At 43.0% G+C, this 20198-nt stretch overlaps 1 protein-coding gene across 6 annotated transcripts in view; it reads left to right on the top strand.

Moving 5' to 3' along the window:
* The first annotated feature begins 208 nt into the window (after nt 1-208).
* The window catches only part of OCLN (occludin), a 46666-nt gene continuing 26676 nt past the window's right edge, over nt 209-20198 (top strand). The window contains exons 1-4 of one of the 6 annotated variants that reach the window (XM_024756195.1): nt 209-376; nt 6653-6769; nt 11361-12033; nt 15949-16110. In XM_024756195.1, the coding sequence (XP_024611963.1) occupies nt 6720-6769; nt 11361-12033; nt 15949-16110 (885 nt within the window). In that variant the 5' untranslated portion in view covers nt 209-376; nt 6653-6719. Of the gene's footprint in view, nt 377-429; nt 551-708; nt 856-1369; nt 1636-6652; nt 6770-11360; nt 12034-15948; nt 16111-20198 lie in introns of those variants that run through there. The other 5 variants (XM_024756197.1, XM_024756194.1, XM_024756198.1 and 2 more) reach the window with 5 other exon arrangements.

Here is a 20198-nt window from a genome sequence, read left to right as displayed (position 1 = left end):
CGAAGCCCGCGGATCTCCGAGCGCTCCCTAGAGTGGTCCAGGACTACCCTCCACCCTCGGGGAGCCCAAGCCTCCACCCCACGCCGCCCCTCTGGTCTCCGTCCCTGCCCACCCGGGCAGAAACGCCGCGCTGTTCCTTTAAGGCCGGGAGCAGCAGGGGTGTGCGGGGAAAGGCCGGTTCCTCCCGCCTCCTTCTACACCGCTCCCTTCCCTCTCCCATCGGAGTTTCAGGTGAATGGGTCACAGAGGGAGGAGGCCGCCACACCACTCCTTCTCGCTATTGTCCACCTCTCCGCTTCTCCTTCCTCTGGCGGAGGCGCCGGGACTCCGGGTAGAACTAGCCAGATCGCCGAGGAGCCCGAGCCGGGTGCAGCAGGTGGGGCTCGCCGGCGCGGCTCTGGCGGAGGGGAGGGAGAGGAGGAGGGCTGGGTCCCCTGCGGAGTCCCGGCTGAGAGCTGGCGGTCTGCACGTCGTCAGGTGCGCCCTCCAGGTGAGCGCGCTCCTGGGCTCCCGCCGTCCTTGGTGGGTTGGGCCCGGCTGCAGTGAGGAGGTGAGAGCTGGGCACGGCGCCTGGGTCGCACGGGGGGACCAAGGCCCCCCGGTCTTGTAGGGAAGGCGCAGGGGGAGGACGCCCAGCGCTGGTTTCGGTGGCGGTTTCGCTCCTGGGCTGGGACTCGCGGGAACCGGAGAGGCACGGGGCGGCGGAGAGAGCCGCGCCGGGCGAACTTGGAGGCTGCCTCCCAGGGGCGAGGGGCCGCTTGGAGCCGCCCGTCAGCTCCTTCGATGGAAACGCTTAAAGCCACCAGTGTCTAGGCGGCGTGGGCAACTTTTCGCTTTCCTGGGGGCTGGCGGGAGGTTGGTGAACAACTAGAATCCTGCGCCCAGCTCTCCGGGCTGCGGTTCTGGGAGGTCCTCGGGCAGAGGGCCCTGAGCTTGAAAGCTGGAGCAAGGGGGCAGCTCGCTGGCCGGGGCGGGGCGGCTCGGACTCCGAGGGGAGCCTGCTGTTCTCCGCCCCCATCCCACTCGCTTTGGGTGTCCCTGGAGGAGAGGGGGTGGCCGGGTTTAATCCGTGCAGTATTCCTGGAGACCTGGGGTGGGCCGATCGGCTGTTTTCAACCCCCTTGGTGGGAGCTGTGTGAGCCCGAGTCGATTTATGCTGGGGGGCGGGGATTTAATTTCGAATGAAGCTGTACTTCGAGGGAAGCCGCTCACGCATGGGATTCTCACCCGTGACCTAAAGGCCGCCGCCAGACGGGCGGACCTGCCTCGGGGCAGTCCCTGCTCGGCCAGCGCGGGCGCGCACCGTCCGGGGTGCTCCTGGGCGCTGCGGGGGCGCACGGCCGCCGGGACCTGCTCTCGGCCAGGCCGCCGGGTCTTGAGACCCCGGGAAGGGCAGGCCCCGCGCGCAGCCGACATGTTGCCTGCGTTGGAGGAAGTGTGCGGGGCAGGTGGGATGAGGGGGCCAAAATGGCCTCTGCACCTTACGGCTGGGAGAGCAAGCCCAAGCCCCTCGTGTCCCAGGTGAAGCAGCTGAGCCGGAGGAGAGGCACGGCATCCTCGGGCCGGCCCTGGGGCTGGCCGGGCAACCTACCCACCTGGGAAATGACTCAGGGCTGGGAGGAGGCAGCCTTCCAGGTTAGTGTGTGGCCCTCGCACACAACAGGTGTATTATTGGGATCCCGGGAAAAGAGAATCCCTTCCCGTTAAGGCACTTGTGTTTTTTGTGATTGAAAACTGGTTCTTTCCAGACAGAGGTGGATTTCTCAAACTGTGTATTCCCTAGTGTAGCAGTGTTTCCTTTTGCACTGTACGTATTGAATCTTTATTTTCTCTTCCTGGTGTTTTAAAATAGACATTTTAAAAGGTGGCGCCACAGTAATTGATAACTCCTCGGACAAAGCAGTAGCCTTTTTTTTTTTGTAGTTCTGCGTTTATTTGATTATTAGGCACCTTCTTTGTTAGAGTATGGCGGGGAGGAGAGCGAGATTTCCACAACTTCCAGGCAATTTAGGGAAACGATGAGCATTGCCTCCTATGTGTAAGGCACTGTGCTAAAAGCCTGTTGTGCTTTATATCATGTAATCACCCCAGCATTTCTAAAAGCTAGATCTTATTAGAACTCCATTTTAAAAGTGAGTAAACACCGGGTGGGGAAAACATGTTACAAATGGGCTGGCTTGAAAACTACTTCAGCTAATCAGGAAAGGTATATCATTAAAGCCACAGTCCTTGATATTCCAGCGTGAGAACCAGATTTGGGGAGTTTTTCTGGAATTCTCTACCTTTGACTAGTCCTTATGGCCTCATATAAGTGTTCCCCATCTTGCTTGATGTAAAGGTAAAACTCTTCCTGTTTTCTTCCAAAGATAATGCTGTAGTTATTGCCCTTTCAAAATGATAGAAGATTGCTTTCAACCACATAAAGTAACTGGTATGTCTTTCACCTTCCCAGGAACCTCCCAGAGGGAAGTTTTCTTTAGTTGCATTTCAAGGCTTACTTGATTAGAATTTTAGTGGGCTTTTTTCATCCACATTACTATTTATGGAACTATTGGAGTAAAAAGACCATTGTTACACCTTTCCACAAAATTTGCCTCCAGGGTTGCAGCTGTTCTGTACCTTCATGCTTTCCAGTCTTGAATGTGGTATGAATCATCTGGGGATCTTATTAAAATACAGATTCTGATTCATAGGTCAAAGGTGGAGCCTGGAATTCTGCCTTTCTAATAAGTTCCCAGGTGATGCCTGTACAGTTGTGAGTCTGACCCTTTTTTCTCCCTTTCCCTCACACTGTAAGCACTTAACTACTTTTGTTGAACTTAACTTGAAGGATTGTATTTCCTGGGTGTTAGTTACGTGAAGAGCTTCAAGGTATTCACTGCTGGATTGAAATCCCAACTCTAATTTGGGCTGTTGATTTTATAAATCAAATATTGATTGAGCATCCTTTTGTACCAGGGACTGGATCTAGGGATCAGGAATAAGAGTGATGATCAAGACAGACATTTAAGTGCTTGGGAAGCTGGTATTCCTTTTGGGGTGGAGATGGTAGCAGTTTAAAAGAAAGAAAGAAAGAAATAATTAGAGGGGAAATTTGCTCTGAAAATAAATTGGTTTGGTGGATGGAATGAGTAACCGGGAGGACATCTCTGAGGAGGTGACATTTGAGCTGCGACCTGATCGGGAGTTTCCTGCCACGTAAAGATCTGGGCGTTCTAAACAGGAAACCCTAAAGATCAAGGCCCTCCTTGGATTGATGCCTTTATTCTAGGCAATGATTCTCAAAATATATGGCGTGGTTAAAAATCATCTGGAGAGCTAATTTAAAATGTGGTTTCTGACTCAGAGCTAGTCCATTTCAAACTCTGCCTAATTTCAAAATCTAAATAGAATCATTTAATATAAACATAAACAACTTCTTAAAAGCAAATTAATGAAAGGTATGTGATCAAAAAGGAACAGACTGCCCTTAAATATAGTAGTGTTTATTTTTACTTGTTGACAGTTTGCTTTATTTATTTATTTATGGCTGTGTTGGGTCTTCGTTTCTGTGCGAGGGCTTTCTCTAGTTGTGGCAAGGGGGGGCCACTCTTCATCGCGGTGCGCGGGCCTCTCACTATCACCGCCTCTCTTATTGCGGAGCACAGGCTCCAGACGCACAGGCTCAGTAGTTGTGGCTCACGTGCCCAGTTGCTCCGCGGCATGCGGGATCTTCCCAGACCAGGGCTCGAACCCGTGTCCCCTGCATTGGCAGGTAGATTCTCAGCCACTGCTTCACCAGGGAAGTCCGACAGTTTGCTTTAAAGAATACTTTTGAAGCATAGCATTTTCAGGCTTTCCTTTTTTAAAAATATTTATTTATTTATTTTTATTTGGTTGCGTCGGGTCTTAGTTGCAGCCGGCGGGCTTCTCAGCTGCGGCACATGGGCTCCTTAGTTGCGGCATGCAAATTCTTAGTTGCTGCACACATGTGGGATCTAGTTCCCTGACCAGGGATCGAACCCGGGCCCCCTGCATTGGGAGTGTGAAGTCTCATACACTGTGCCACCACGAAGTCCCAGGCTTTCCTTTTTTATCTTAACTTAGTTTTCTAAGATTTTTTTGGCCAGTAAATATTTTCAAAGAGAGAACTTTTTTATACTTTAACATCAACTTAACATATTCAGTAAGGATCAACTGCTTCCCTTTTGGCCCTGACTCTGAGTCAGGTGTTTGACTTATGTCCCTATCATTCTTACGACACAGTTTCTGCGAAGGTTCTGTGAAGGTGACCAGTGAGCCCCTTCAGCCAGATCCTGTGGCCTTTCACTTCTCATTTTTTCCTTCATTCAGCATACACTTATTGACCAGATATTGTTAATGTTGCCGTGCTGGGCATTGGGCAGCGTTCTTGGTCCTCTCTTTCCTATTGCCTTACCTTAAAACCCAGTCACAGGCTGCCTTGAAAGATACCTTAGAAGTCCTCCAGTCCACTTCTCCCCACCCCCTGCAAATACCAAACAAGCCTGGCATAAATGGCATGAGGTCAGATTGTTATTTGTTATTTTGGGAGGGTGTGTGGAGAGACTTCCTAACATTGAGATGAGATCTGACCCTCTGGAGTGTTTTTATTCTTTTAAAGGAACCATTTCTAGGACTACAAAGACAGCTCTACAGCTATTTGAAGACTGCCATAGTGGTCCTTTTTTTTTTTGCGGTACGCGGGCCTCTCACTGCTGTGGCCTCTCCCGTTGTGGAGCACAGGCTCCGGACACTCAGGCTCAGCGGCCATCGCTCACGGGCCTAGCCACTCTGTGGCATGTAGGATCCTCCTGGACCGAGGCACGAACCCGTGTCCCCTGCATCGGCAGGCGGACTCTCAACCACTGCGCCACCAGAGAAGCCCCATAGTGGTCCTTCTAATGTTGAGTTCTCCAGGCCAAACATTTCCTGTTTTTCCAGTCATTTGTCCTAGGACATAGTTTTTCTAGATCTTTAACAATCTAAGTCTACCTCCTGGAGAGGCACCTAGTTGGAACATGATGTTCAGATTTCACGGTTCTGCAGGGGTTTGTTTCTTTCTTTTTTTTTTTTTTGATTTTATTTTTTTTATAGATTTGTTTCTTTTTAGTAACTGTATCATTCCTAGATCTAAGCACTAACTCTGTAAATACTGGATAAGTTTGGGATAGCTTGTTAACTTTTGTTGAAATTCTGATCAAGGAAATACACTTATAAAAATGAACAGTTATTAAGCCAGATTTCTGTTATCTAGTACTTATACTATTAGTTTTTAAAAATTGAGTTTTACGTATTTAAAATCATTTATCCTGCCACCGGTATTTGAAAATGGATACAATATACCTAAGTGCCTAAACACTGAAATTTCTCACCTTCAGAATAATCACCTTGCTGTAAATGCTTTTTGCTCATGTTCTTTAATACATTATCTTAACCTATTTATCCCAGTCCAGAGGTGAGGATTATCCCCCTCTTTGGCACAAATTTTCTTTGAGAAATTTGTAATTGACTATTCTTAAGGTTGTGGAGGATAGTTGCTGTTGATTTGAAAGAACAAAGTTTAAAGGGTTTGAATTGATTTACTGTTGCAAACCTAGTAATGTATGATTACACGACCCTTATTTGAAAAGGAAAAAATATTAGACACTTTAATATACTCAGGTTATAGATCTTTCTCATGTCCTTCCCACCATCCACCCCCAAGCTTCTGGCTCTTTCTTGCTAAGTCTTCCCTGTTATCTCCAAACTGCAGTTAATCGTGTAGTTCAGCCCTAAATAATGCCTGTTGTAGATGCTGTTTTCTTTGTGCGTGACCTTCGGGAGAACTTGGTCTCATACTTAACTTCCACTGGCTCCTATGGTACAGCGTAGGCATTTAATAAATACTTGTTGATTGAGTGAAATTGCCTCTCAGATGTTCAGGGATTTTTGTTCTGAGGAATCTTAGAAGAAAAGTATTCTGCTTTTCTTAGTGAAGAGGACTCTTTAATACAGTGTGTGTTTGATGTTTTTCCTTTTTTGAAAATTATATTCCATTTTGAAGACTTGGAAAAGGAGATAAGGGAAAAGTGTCCATAATCGTCCTATTTATAGATGCTTTTTGTAACCCTTTTTAATGAGAAAAGCATACTTTTAAACCAGATTATGCTTTAATTAACATTGAAGGGCTGGTATATGCTGGACACAGCTATGTATGCACTTCCATATGCATCTCATTTTATATGAACTTTGAAAAGTAATATGAGACAGAATAAATGTATTTTAAGAAATTTTCTCTTTTATGCATCTATATTTGTGTTCTTTGAGGTGACTATTTTTAAAAAATACCACTTTTGCCTATGCTGTAAAAACCTTTGTGAAATTTTCATTATTGCAACTTTAAATTTCAAGTTTAAACAATATTCATATGCCAGTGATGTGCAGAGCACGATGCTAGGTGCCCTGAGGACTACCAGGCCAAATGAGGCCTACACTCAGTGATTTCTTGTGCTCAAAGAATTAATGGTCCAGTGTGTAAAAATGACAGTGGAAAGGACAAGAGAAATAACCAAGGAGTGAGAGGTTACTTGAGATCGGTATCACTAGTTTTCTTAGTGATGCAGGGAAACTATGAGCTCAGTAGTAATGTCATTACCCTACTTATGTTGCTTAGATTGGCCTATCTTGGGAGCTGCGGGGCATTGCTCATCCTGAAGATCAGGTGACCGCTGACATCAGCCATGTCATCCAGGCCTTTTGAAAGTCCACCTCCTTACAGACCTGATGAATTGTAAGTAAATACGTAAGTCTTTTTCTTTTTCTTTGACCGAGCCTCGCAGCTTGTGGGATTTGAGTTCCCTGACCAGGGATTGAACCCAGGCCCTCGGCAGTGAGAGCATGGAGTCCTAACCACTGGACCACCAGGGAATTCCCCTTTTCTTTTTTTTAAAGTCTATTACATGTTTAAAAAAAAAAGGTGTAGTTGAAACTTTCATCTGCTATGTGTTTGCTATAAAATAAAACAGTAGAATAGAATAGAATAAAATAAAATAAAATAAAACTGTTACGTGTTTGGTTGATTTGTAAAATCAAATTGAACCAAAGGGTATGTGGTGAAGAGTGAGTTTCCCTCTTACCTATAACTTCCAGGATGACAGTTTTTTTCTGCATTGGGAGCTATTATCACTTGATTTGTGTGTGTGTGTGTGTGTGTGTGTGTGTGTGTGTGTGGTACGCGGGCCTCTCACTGCTGTGGCCTCTCCCGTTGCGGAGCACAGGCTCCGGACGCACAGGCTCAGCGGCCATGGCTCACGAGCCCAGCCACTCTGCAGCATGTGGGATCTTCCCGGACCGGGGCACGAACCCGTGTCCCCTGCATCGGCAGGCGGACTCTCAACCCCTGCGCCACTAGGGAAGCCCATTATCACTTGATTTTAATATTTGCTCTAATATAGTCTAGGCTTATATTTGTGTATATATTTGTTCCCTTTCTTTTTTTTTTTTTTTTTTTTTTTGCGGTATGCGGGCCTCTCACTGTTGTGGCCTCTCCCGTTGCGGAGCACAGGCTCCAGATGCGCAGGCTCAGCGGCCATGGCTCATGGGCCCAGCCGCTCCGCGGCATGTGGGATCTTCCTGGACCGGGGCACGAACCCGTGTCCCCTGCATCGGCAGGGGGACTCTCAACCACTGCGCCACCAGGGAAGCCCCCTTTTTGTTTTTCACCAGTGGTATGAAGCTTCCATATTAATAACCTTATTTAGGTGACTGTTGGCAATAGATTGTCAGTTTTTCAAATAACACCTTTATTGAGATATAATTCACACACCTTACAATTCACCCATTTAGAATGGGCAGTTCATTGGTTTGGGTGTATTCACAGACTTGTGCAACCATTATCACAATCAGTTTTAGAATATTTTCATCATCCCCTTCCCAAAGAAACCCCTCTATCCATTAGCGGTCATTCCCCATTTCCCCCCAGTACTAGGCAACCACCAGTCCACTTTGTTTCTAGATTTGTCCATTCTGGATATTTCATAGAAATGGAATCATACAATGTTTGGTCTTTTGTGACTGACTTCTTTCACTTAACAATAATGTTTTCCACATTGTTAATTTTAAGTGATTCCTTAATTATATTAAAACAAGAAACAAAGTTGAGGGTTCTTGGTGTCTTTAGCCATTTGGAGATTTAACAATGAATTCTTAAGTTTTAAATTTTCTGTCAAACATTGATAGAGGTTTCCTCCTTTAAGTAGTTTGTAGCGTTAACTCTGATAACTGTAGTAAGAGGATGTGCTTCTATTACATAGCCTCCTGACCGATACCTGAATGTGGTAGGGACACAGTTGTTTATGGCAATGAGATATGCTGGAGAATATAGTACCTGAGTAGTGCTCCATTAACCTCACACTTATTTTTGTAAACAGTGGTGAAATATACATATAGAAAAGGGCACAGAACATGCATATAAAATGATGAATAAATACAAAGCAAAATAATCATCTCAGTCAAGAAATAGAGCACCTCAGTCTTTGCCTGTGTCCTCTCCTTCCTGTGGAAACCACTGTTCTGACATGTGGACATCACTTGCTTTTCTCTATTATTTTACCACTTTGTACATCCTGAACAATATGGTTTAGTTTTACTTGTTCTTAAACTTTGTATGAACATAATATGCTGTATGTATTCTTTTCTGCTTTGTTTCTTTCAACTTGTAAGATTTATCTACATGAATTTGTAGTTCATTTTTTTGCTTCAGAGCAGTGCTAAAGAAATACAGTGCGAGCCATATATGTAGTTTCATGTTTTCTTGTAACCATATTAAAAATAAAAGAAATTAATTTTAATATATTTCGTTTAATATATCCAAAATGTTATCAACATGTGATTGATATAAACATTGATTTACAAGATAGTTTATATTCTTTTTTTAGCAGTCTTTATTTTTTAAAGCAGTTCTAGGTTCACAGCACAATTGAGAGGCACATACAGAGATTTCCTGTAGGTCCCCTGCCCACACATGCATAGCTTCCCCATTATCAACATCCCCACCAGAGTGGTGCATTTGTTACAATTGAGGAACCTACATTGATACATCATTATCACTCAAAGTCGTAGTCAATACTAGGGTTCTCTCCTGCTGATGTTACATTCTTCCCTCATACTATGAGCACTTTGTGTTTTATACTTCACAGCACATCTCAGTTGGGACTGGCCGCATTTCAAGTGCTCCATCCATCTGTGCGGCTAGCGGCTGTCACAATAGCACAGCTCTGTAGCATTCCATTGTGAGGCTGTATCACAGTTACCCATGGCACTGTAGGCACTGCAGCTTGGGGTTATCATAAGCAATGTTTCTGTGAACATTGCGGTGTTCATGGGAGTATAAGTGAATCCGTCACTTTGGAAAACAGTTTGACATTGTCTAGTAGAGCTGAAAATTAAAAAAAAAAATTTGACCCAGAAATTCTACTCCTGGATATATACCCTAAAAAAAAGTGCCTGTGTGTACCAGGATGTATGTTGGAGACTGTGTCAGAGCTACGCTGTTCATGACAGCCCCAAATGGAAACAGCCCAAGTATCTAAGTAGAATGTTTTACCGAGTTTTCTTTCTTGACATTTTCATTGTTCTCTCCAGTTTCTCCATTTCCTTTTCATTCTCATTTACGGTACTCGGGTAATTCTAATTCCTATGGTTAGTGGCACCCAGTAGTAAGACGTCTCCTTTGGAGTGAAGAAGGCGGTCTATAGAAATAATGACAAAAACAAAAGGGCTTTAGTTGGTTTAGGAATTGAATTTTGCCTCGCCAGGGCCCACAGGTTTTAGATTCAGTGTGTCCACGCATCAGTGTGTCTGTTACAAGCTGTGTGTTTATCGTTAAATTACTGGAGTTTGCAAGGTATTTTTATAAAGGAGATTCTGATCTGATTGATTAGCCACCATTCTGATGAGCACTCATTGGTAATTGATCTACTTTGTAGCTCTTGCTATAACTGGCTGTAGTTCATGTAGTGCTTCGTTTAATGTCTTACTGCCCTGACAGACTGTACTCTGTGATGGGCCTGGACTGAGGCTGTCCTGTTCACTGTTGTATCCCCAGTACCTAGCACAGAGCCCAGCAGGCGTCAGCCTGGCAACTCCAGTAAATAGCCACCAAATGATAAGTGAATGAATGTGCATTCTTAGGTAAGAGAGCGAGGCTGCCAGGATTTACACGTGACCCAGTGGAGGCCACTGTAAGTGTCAAGTCTGAAGGAATCGGTCTTCAGTCACAAAGGCAAAAGGGCTGATACCACTATTCTAAACTCCCTGGGTCCCGTCCCCAGGGATTATGATTTAACTGGTCTGGAGTGCTCCGTCTGGGGATTTTATACATCCCCAGGTGATTCTAGTATGCCGCAAAATTTGAGAACCTCTGTTCCGTAGAAACGAAGTAGTCATTCTCAATGTATGGTTTCCAGACTGCGGCATCAGCAGCATCTAGAAACTTGTTCTACCCCAGACCTGCAGACTCAACAACTCTGGGGATGAGGGCCAACAAACCCTCCAGGTGATTTTGATGCATCGTGCACAGATATGTTTACTGTTCAATGGGTGTCTGAGTCAGTTGGGGCTACTGTAATAGAGTACCATAGGCTGGGTAGCTTATAAACAACAGAAACTTATTTCTCACAGTCTGGAGGCTGGAAGCCCAAGGTATGGTGCCAACACGGTCCGGTTCTAGTGGAGGCCATCTTCCAGATTGCAGACTTCTTGTATCCTCACATTGTAGAAGGGGTGAGAGAGCTCTCTGGGGCCTCTTTCATAAGGGCACTGATCCCATTTATGAGGGCTACACCCTCATGACCTAATTACTTCCCAGAGACCCCACCTCCTAATACCATCACATTGGGGGTTAGGATTTAAAAAAAAAAAAAAAATTATTTATTTTTGGGTGTGTTGAGTCTTTGTTGCTGCGCGTGGGCTTTCTCTAGTCGCGGCAAGCGGGGGTTACTCTTCATTGTGGTGTGTGGGCTCTGGGCACGCGGGCTCAGTAGTTGTGGCTCGCGGGGTCTGGAGCGCAGGCTCAGTTGTGGCGCACGGGCTTAGCTGCTCCGCGGCATGTGGGATCTTCCCAAACCAGGGCTCGAACCTGTGTCCCCTGCATTGGCAGGTGGATTCTTAACCACTGTGCCACCGGGTAAGTCCGGGGGTCAGGATTTTGATATTTGAATTTTGTAGGGGTGGGGGGGGATACAGATTGCCCCATTACAGTGGAACAGTACAAATCATAGTTTTATTTGCCAGTGGTTTGTTCAAATTATTCCAGGTACTTTATTTGTTCTTTCTGCTCACCACTAAAAATGGCTAACTTAAAATTTTCATGTGCTTTTCAGCAAACCCAATCATTATGCACCAAGCAATGACGTATATGGTGGAGAGATGCACATTCGACCAATGCTCTCTCAGCCAGCGTATTCTTTCTACCCGGAAGATGAAATTCTCCACTTCTACAAATGGACCTCTCCTCCAGGAGTGATTCGGATTCTGTCTATGCTTATTATCGTGATGTGCATTGCCATTTTTGCCTGTGTTGCCTCCACTCTTGCCTGGGACAGAGGCTATGGAACCTTAGTGGGAGGTGGCTACCCTTATGGAGGAAGTGGCTTTGGTAGCTACGGAAGTGGATATGGCTATGGTTATGGCTACGGTTATGGCTATGGAGGAGGCTACACAGATCCAAGAGCGGCAAAGGGATTTCTACTGGCCATGGCTGCCTTTTGTTTCATTGCTGCATTGGTGATATTTGTTACCAGCGTTATAAGAGCTGAAATATCTAGAACAAGAAGATATTATTTGACTGTGATAATAGTGAGTGCTGTCCTGGCCGTTATGGTGTTTATTGCCACAATTGTCTATATAATGGGAGTCAACCCAACTGCCCAGGCATCTGGGTCTCTCTACAGTTCACAAATATATGCCCTCTGCAACCAGTTTTATACACCTGCAGCTGCTGGAGTCTATGTGGATCAATATTTATATCACTACTGTGTGGTGGATCCCCAGGAGGTAGGGATAGTTTTGTTTCTTTTCTCCCCTCTTTCCTTGGGTCAGAGGCTCTCCTCTTGGGATGCTTAATAGATTCGCTTTGGGAATGTTTAAAAAAATATTGATGCCACGCCCCACTTCTATTTAAATCAGAAACTGGGAGAAGGGCTGGGTGTCATTATTAAGGTATGATTAACATACCATCCAATTCATCCATTTAAAATACAGTTCAGTATTTTTAGTATATTCACAGAGCTGTGCAACCATCACCACAGTTGATCTTAGAACATTTTCACTACCCCAGGAAAAACCCCCATCCTCATTAGCGGTCACTCCTCATTTCACTAACCGTCCCCAGATCGAGAAACCACTAATCCTGTTCTATGGTTTGGCCCATTCTGGATATCTCATATAAGCAGACTCATACAATATGTGTTTTTGTATGATTGGCTTCTTTCACTTAGCATTAATGTTTTAAGGTTCATCCGTGTTAGAACATGTACCAGTACTTCATTCCTTTTTATTGCTGAATACCGTTCCATTGTGGGGATACACCACATTTTATTTATTGGCCAGTTAACAGACATTTGGGCTGTTTCCACCTTGGCTGTTACGAATTTTTCTGTGAAACTTATGTTTTAACGTCTCTTGAGTTCAGTATATACCTAGGGGTAGAATTGATGGGTCTTATGGAGATTCTGCGTTTAACCTTTTGAGGAACTGTCACATTGTTCTACAAAGAGGTTGCATTATTGTACATTTACCAGAAATGTATGAGGATTCCAGTTTCTCCACATCCCCCAGCATTGTTTTTGTCTGTTTGAGTCTAACCATGCTAATGGGTGTGAAGTGGTACCTCATTTTGGTTTTGATTTGCATTTCCTTGATGGCTAATGATATTTTCTTGTGCTTATTGGCTATTAGTATATCTTCTTTGGAGAAATGGTTATTCAGAATCTTTTCCCGTTATTTAGTTGGGCTATTTGGATTTTTATTAAGTTGTAAGAAATTTTATATATTTGGATACAAGTCCCTTATAATAAGATTTGCAAGTATTTTTCTCTCCATTTTTGTCATTCTCTTTTCACTTTCTGGATGATGTTATTTGCACAAAAGTTTTTTAATTTTGGTGAGGTCTCATTTAATTTTGCTTCATTGCTTTTGCACCCTAAAAGGGTGTTGTATCTAAAAACACTTTGCCTAATTCGAGGTCACAAAGATTTACTCCTATATGTTTTCTTCTAAGAGTTTTATAATTTTAGCTCTTAACAGTTAGGTCCATGATCCATTTTGAGTTAATTTGGGGCATGTTATAAGGAAGGGGTCCAACATTTCTTACATGTGGATATCCAGTTGTCTTAGTATTATTTGTTGAAAGGACTATTTCTCCATTGAGTTATTTTCCTGCCCTGGTCAAAAATGAATTGACCATAAATGTGACGATTTATTTCTAGACTCTCAATTTGTTTCCATTACCTGTGTTTCTGTCCTTAGGTCAGTATCACACTTCTTTTTTTTTTTTAACATCTATTGGGATATAATTGCTTTACAATGGTGTGTTAGTTTCTGCTTTATAACAAAGTGAATCAGTTATACACATGTTCCCATATCTCTTCCCTCTTGCGTCTCCCTCCTTCCCACTCTCCCTATCCCACCCTTCCAGGCGGTCACAAAGCACCAAGCTGATCTCCCTGTGCTATGGGGCTGCTTCCACTAGCTATCTACCTTACGTTTGGTAGTGTATATATGTCCATGCCTCTCTCTCGCTTTGTCACAGCTTACCTTTCCCCCTCCCCATATCCTCAAGTCCGTTCTCTAGTAGGTTTGTGTCTTTATTCCTGTCTTACCCCTAGGTTCTTCATGACATTTTTTTCTTCTTAAATTCCATATATATATGTTAGCATACGGTATTTGTTTTTCTCTTTCTGACTTACTTCACTCTGTATGACAGACTGTAGGTCTATCCACCTCATTACAAATAGCTCAATTTCTTTTCTTTTTATGGCTGAGTAATACTCCATTGTATATGTGCCACATCTTCTTTATCCATTCATCCGATGATGGACACTTAGGTTGTTTCCATCTCCGGGCTATTGTAAATAGAGCTGCAATGAACATTTTGGTACATGACTCTTTTTGAATTATGGTTTTCTCAGGGTATATGCCCAGTAGTGGGATTGCTGGGTCATATGGGAGTTCTCTTTAGTACCACACTTCTTGATTGCTGTAGCTTTGTCATCAATTTTGAAATTGGGAAGTGGGGGGTCCTCCAACTTTGCTCTTCTTTTTCAAGATTCTTTTGGCTAGATTCTAGGTCTCTTGCATTTTCATATGAATGTTAGGATCAGCTTGTCAATTTCTGCAAAAAAGCCAGCTAGAATTTTGAAGGATTGTGTTGAATTTGTAGATCAATGCAATCCTTCAAAATCCTAGCTGGGAGAAGAATTGTCATCTTTACAATAAGTCTTCTGATGCATGAACATAGGGTGTCTTTTCATTTACTTAGGTCTTCTTTAATTTCTTATAAAAATGTTTTCAAATTTTCACTGTGTAAGTCAGTATTTCAAAAAGCTGTCAGGTGATTCAAATGTGCAGGTGGGGTGGAGAACCTTGCTTTCGGTAACCAGGAGTCATCCTAATTAAGAAAATGTTTCTAACTTACTATTCTTTTTTCCTTTTTCTTTTCTCCTTACACTGACCCAGGAATTTTCATTCTTTTACCAGAATGAGTCACTTTTTGGGGGTTAGACCTTCTCCAATAACTACCATTATTTTGAAGACTGAAATGTAGGTTTCAGAGTTTTGTTGTTGACATTCAGAGTGTCTGTGGTAAATAGGGCTGAGGGCTGGTATTCCTTTCTTATCACACTGACATCCCTCTTAGTCCTCTGACTACCCGAAACCTGTATTCTTTGAAAAAGGATACCACTGTTACATAGACAGCTGCAAAGAGAGCTTCCTCTTACCTGTTAGCAGACATCCAGGCCAGAGCCCTGGTACCTGTCTCAACTCCCAAGTGCCTCCAGGCCAGTGTACCACTTAACATACCTGTCAGACACTAGGAGAACTGTCAGGGGTAGGGTTTCCTTGTCACAGGCTCTTCTAGTAAGCACACAAAAGACACCTAAAACAGAGGAACCTAACAGACTAAATGGATCATTAGCCCTTTCTCTCTAATTTATAGCTTGGTTAGAGTGTATCTGCATAATTTATGGTAAGACTGAAATTTACATTCAGTGTCAAAAGTTGTGCCAGACGTGTTACGAACAAGGCTATAAGCATGACTGGGTATTTAAAACTACTTTTGACAGCTGGTGCTTTGTGACCACCTAGAGGGGTGGGATAGGGAGGGTGGGAGGGAGGGAGGGAGATGCAAGAGGGAACAGATATGGGGATATATGTATATGTGTAACTGATTCACTTTGTTATAAAGCAGAAGCTAACACACCATTGTAAAGCAATTATACTCGAATAAAGATGTTAAGAAAATAATAAAACTACTTCTGAGAATAACATTTTCCAACCTTTTAGAAGTATACCAGTGATGAGTTAATTTATTGGGCATTCTCATCTGTTTATGGAAATATGGCCCCTTGGTGCTCAGGCTTTGGAGCTAGTTTTCTATAATTCTAAAACAGGGATTCATGTTCATTCCAAGGATTGAATCAAGGTTGTGTGTGTGTGTGTGTGTGTGTGTGTGTGTGTGTGTGTGTGTGTGTGTATGTGAATCAAGGTTGGTGTGTGTGTGTGTGTTGCTAGCCTTAGCTGAACTAGCTTGGGCTAGGTTTTATATTTCTAAAATGTAACCATTTGTATCAGTTTTATAGCAGTTAAACAACAGATATTTAGTAGGGCCTTAGGTATTTGTAGAGTGTGGGTTGGGATAAAGTAAGCAATTAAAAGCTGAATATGTCAATATCTTTCATCTCTTTTTAGGCCATTGCCATTGTGCTGGCGTTTATGGTTATTGTGGCTTTTGCTTTAATAATTTTCTTTGCTGTGAAAACTCGAAGAAAGATGGACCGGTATGACAAGTCAAATATTTTGTGGGACAAGGAACGTATTTATGATGAGCAACCCCCCAATGTCGAAGAGTGGGTAAGTGTTTTAAGAAAGTCAGTAAATGTCCAGTTTTTTATTAGACCCCCAGATTTGTCTCTAAATTTAACCTATTCTGCTTTGTGAAACTTTATTTGTAGAATTATTGTCTTTGTATATTGCAAAAGTTGTGGCCTCACGTTTTACTTCGAATGTTAAGAAAGTGGGATGAGTGGACATGGTTTTACTACGGGTAAAAGCCAGATCTCTATTTCTAAGAAGTGGATCTAGGCACTGAGAAGAAATGGCTTTTAAAGAAACCACAAAGGAAATAACGTGGCTTTGGAAAACAAAAACATCTCCTCTCCCCTTCCTTTTTATTATCCTGCTGATTGTTTTGGAAGTAAATACCAGTGCTCAGGATGTTTACTGTCTTTGGTCAAGATTGGCAAGGGGGGCTTCCCTGGTGGCACAGTGGTTGAGAGTCCGCCTGCCGATGCAGGGGACACGGGTTCGTGCCCCGGTCTGGGAAGATCCCACATGCCGCGGAGCGGCTGGGCCCGTGAGCCATGGCCGCTGAGCCTGCGCGTCTGGAGCCTGTGCTCCGCAACAGGAGAGGCCACAGCAGTGAGAGGCCCGCATACCGCAAAAAAAAAAAAAGATTGGCAAGGGTGTTTTTGGGGTGGTAGCAGGTGGCAGGTCTTTAAACTTTTTACATGTGGAACAGCCTGGAGAATCACAGGGGCTAATTCTGTACTAATATTGACATATGAAATGCTTTAGTGAAGGCAGAGAGAGATTAGGGCAATTTTTTTTTTTCATATACTGTTAATCCTACCAGTAGGTGGCTTCCTAAATGATGCGATTTGCTGAAGTGCAGAAAGTCCCTCTTACCAAAAATACCTCCCAAATGCATGTTCCTGATAGCTAACCTGTTTTTAGGGGTGTTCCAAACTTTGTTAGAAATACTCTGTTAGGATGTTGTTGAGAGCAGCCTCAGAATCTGCCTTCATAGGTTTCTTTGAGCAGATTGGTTTCTTGCCATGAAGGTTAGTTGAGAATCCTGGACCCTGGTTCCAGGGTAGGTTGGTCTTGGCCCGTGGGAGCAGAGCGGAGTGGGCTGAGGGTGGGTCCTGCTGGTCAGGTTGGGGGTGAAGATACTGATCATCTTGAAGGCTCCTAGCTCTAGCATCCTCCATCTGATGTTTGAAGAAATTTGAATGTAGGTGAAATTTTTCTAGTGAAGGTACTAAGACGAAGCAGTCAGGAGAAACAGAAGGTATGTTATGTATGTGCCGGTGTTCCCGACCTCTCCTTGAAGCCTGCTTGTTGTTTTTTTCTTCCTCATCCCCACCCCCCAAACCAGTAAAATGTGAAGGTGTTGGGGATTGTTTTCTTTTGACCTTTAGCTCCAGGCAAGGCCACCTGTAGAGGGAATAGGACAGTCTATTGTGAACTGTGAAGTCAAGGTTTCACTGAGAGTTTCTGGGTGTGTCAGTTTTCACTGGCTGTTGGATTTGTTTACTTAAGGTTTTGAGAGCCTAAAAAACTGACTCAAGAGAGACCAGTGCCAGTAATATTAGAGTCCCAGTGAACTTCGGCTTCTCATCTGATTTTACTGTCATGAAGGTTTAATAAGTTCTGGGTACTTTGGATAATTTGACAAAAGATAGCCATAATAACTTATGGAGGTGATGATGACAACAAAGCCAGAAAGGCTTAACTTTTAAAGAGGCATTATTTTTATAATGCTTCCTCGCTGAATCCCTGGAAATTTGATAGCCAGCCTGTAGGTTGTTTCACACATCATAGTTTCTCTGTAGTAATAAATGTTTTGTCGTATGAAACTAAATAATCATCTGTTGAATAGCAGACATAGGATTTTGAGCACACTGATGTTTTATGTGGTACTTAATTACTTGAAAATTCCTCATTTCCTTTTCCCTTGTTCCGCCATCTCAAATGCCTAAGGAAGGCTATTGGAAGTAAGCTATTGGGAGGCAGTTTTAGTCACAGGTATTGTGCTTTGCCTTCCATTCTCCCTTCACCTGCCCAGGTTTGCTTTGCTGAACTCAATCCCACATTTTCATTCTTGCCTCAACTTACTTCCACAACCAGATGCAGACTGTTCTTCAGGTTTCTCTGCTCTTACGCAGTATTCTGCTCGAATGGATTTCACTCCGATAACACAGCTGCGCAAGTGGAAATGTTTGATGCTGCATCCGAAGTGCCTGGCATTACAGGGTATTGAGTAGAGTATGGGAAAAGAATCTAAAAAAGAGTGGCTATATGTATATGTATAACTGAATCACTTTGCCGTATAGCAGAAAGTAACACGACATTGTAAATCAACTATACTCCAATAAGATAAATAAATAAAGTGGGGGAATTCCCTGGCAGTCCAGTGGTTAGAACTTGGCACTTTCACTGCCGGGGCCCGGGTTCAATCCCTGGTCGGGGAACTAAGATCCTGCAAGCTGCGTGGCACGGCAAAAAAAAAAATTATAAATTTACAAATTAGAAAATAAAGCAAAATAAAATAAAGTGCCTGGCAGTGGAGTGGATTAGTGTTTTTTCTTCCTTTTGGTCATTAGAAAGTAATATCGTAAAAATTATCTCCACTTGAAATAATGGAAGAGAATCTAGAATTAATTACTTGTGCTAAATGAGAATTAAAATTTGAATTCTAATTGTGGAGAACTAAGACAAGATACTCTCCATACAGCTAATAGTGGATTGTTTGGGGGTGCGGGGGTGGTATCTTACTAAACTTACTAAAGGAGCAATTACCTACTAAATTTACTCCTTCCCTACACATTGGGGTAGGTACATCCTGACATTCATAATTAAATTCTACTGGCTTTCTTGAATTTTAAAATCTTTAAGATAAGAGCCCCAAGAGCAAAGGCACCTCAACAGCCGAGCCTTCAGAGTTTTAAGCAGATTTCAGTCTTTTTGTATTATCTATGAGAAAATTTGTAATTTTCTAATTTCCTGTCTCTGAATCTCCGGCACAATGGTTTCTCTGCCTTCTTAGGGATTTTTAAGGTTGTTTTTTTTCCCTCCCCTTTCTGGATATCTTGTACTTTGTAAAATAAACAGGCCATGTTTGCACACTGTTTGGATGTTAACCTGGTCCTTTGTAGTCAGTCACTCACTTAAGTTTGTACCAACGTTGTTGTATTTTAAATGTTTAAAGGCTCTTTTAATTAAAGTTGTAGATCTTTATTTTTTCTATTATGTCCTCAAACCCCAGGTTAATTGGTACTTTTTCTGAATTAAAAAAATATGGTTATTTTAATTAAATAATTTTGAAAATACTGTGAAGTATAAAGAAAATTCTGCCATCCTGAGTTACCTTTTTGGTGTATTTTCTTTAATCCTTTCCTCCTCTTCCTACTTCTTATTCTAATTCAGAAGTATGATTATAGTCCTTATCAGTGTAAAATTCTACCTTTTTTGATTTAACATGATATAGGCTTTTTATCTCATTAAATGTTTCTCAAAAACAATTTTGATATTGTTAAAATTTTTTACTGAAGTGTAATGTATATCTATACACACACAGTAAAGTACATTAAATGCACTTATTTAATTGTATGGCTTGGTGAAATTTTACACGTATAAGCCCATTTGTAACCAGCCTCTAAATCAAGATATCATACATTCCAGGGTCTAAGGTTTCCTTATGCCTCTTAGTCAGTATCCCCTAGGGGTTGGTAACTCCTCTTATTCCTATCACATCAATTAGTTTTGCCTATTCTTAAACTTCACATAAATGGAATTACGTCCTGTGTGCTTTTATGTCCACTCAACATAATGCTATAAGATTCATTTATATTGTTGCATTGGTTGGTGTGGTACTGTTTTAATTTTTGTATTTTCTGGCAAGATAAAAGCTTTCTAATTACCCCTTTTAAAAAAGCCTGTGGCCAGGGCTTCCCTGATGGCGCAGTGGTTAAGAATCCGCCTGCCAATGCAGGAGACATGGGTTCAAGCCCTGGCCCGGGAAGATCCCACATGCCGTGGAGCAGCTAAGCCCATGCACCACAACTACTGAGCCTGTGCTCTAGAGCCCGTGAGCCACAACTACTGAGCCCATGTGCCACAACTACTGAAGCCCGTGCACCTAGAGCCTGTGCTCTCCA

This window comes from Neophocaena asiaeorientalis, unplaced genomic scaffold (assembly GCF_003031525.2).
Source record: "Neophocaena asiaeorientalis asiaeorientalis breed wild unplaced genomic scaffold, Neophocaena_asiaeorientalis_V1.1 scaffold376, whole genome shotgun sequence".
NCBI lineage: Eukaryota > Metazoa > Chordata > Mammalia > Artiodactyla > Phocoenidae > Neophocaena > Neophocaena asiaeorientalis.
The sequence above is the reverse complement of the archived record's forward strand: the minus strand, read 5'-3'. Positions and strand labels throughout refer to the sequence as shown.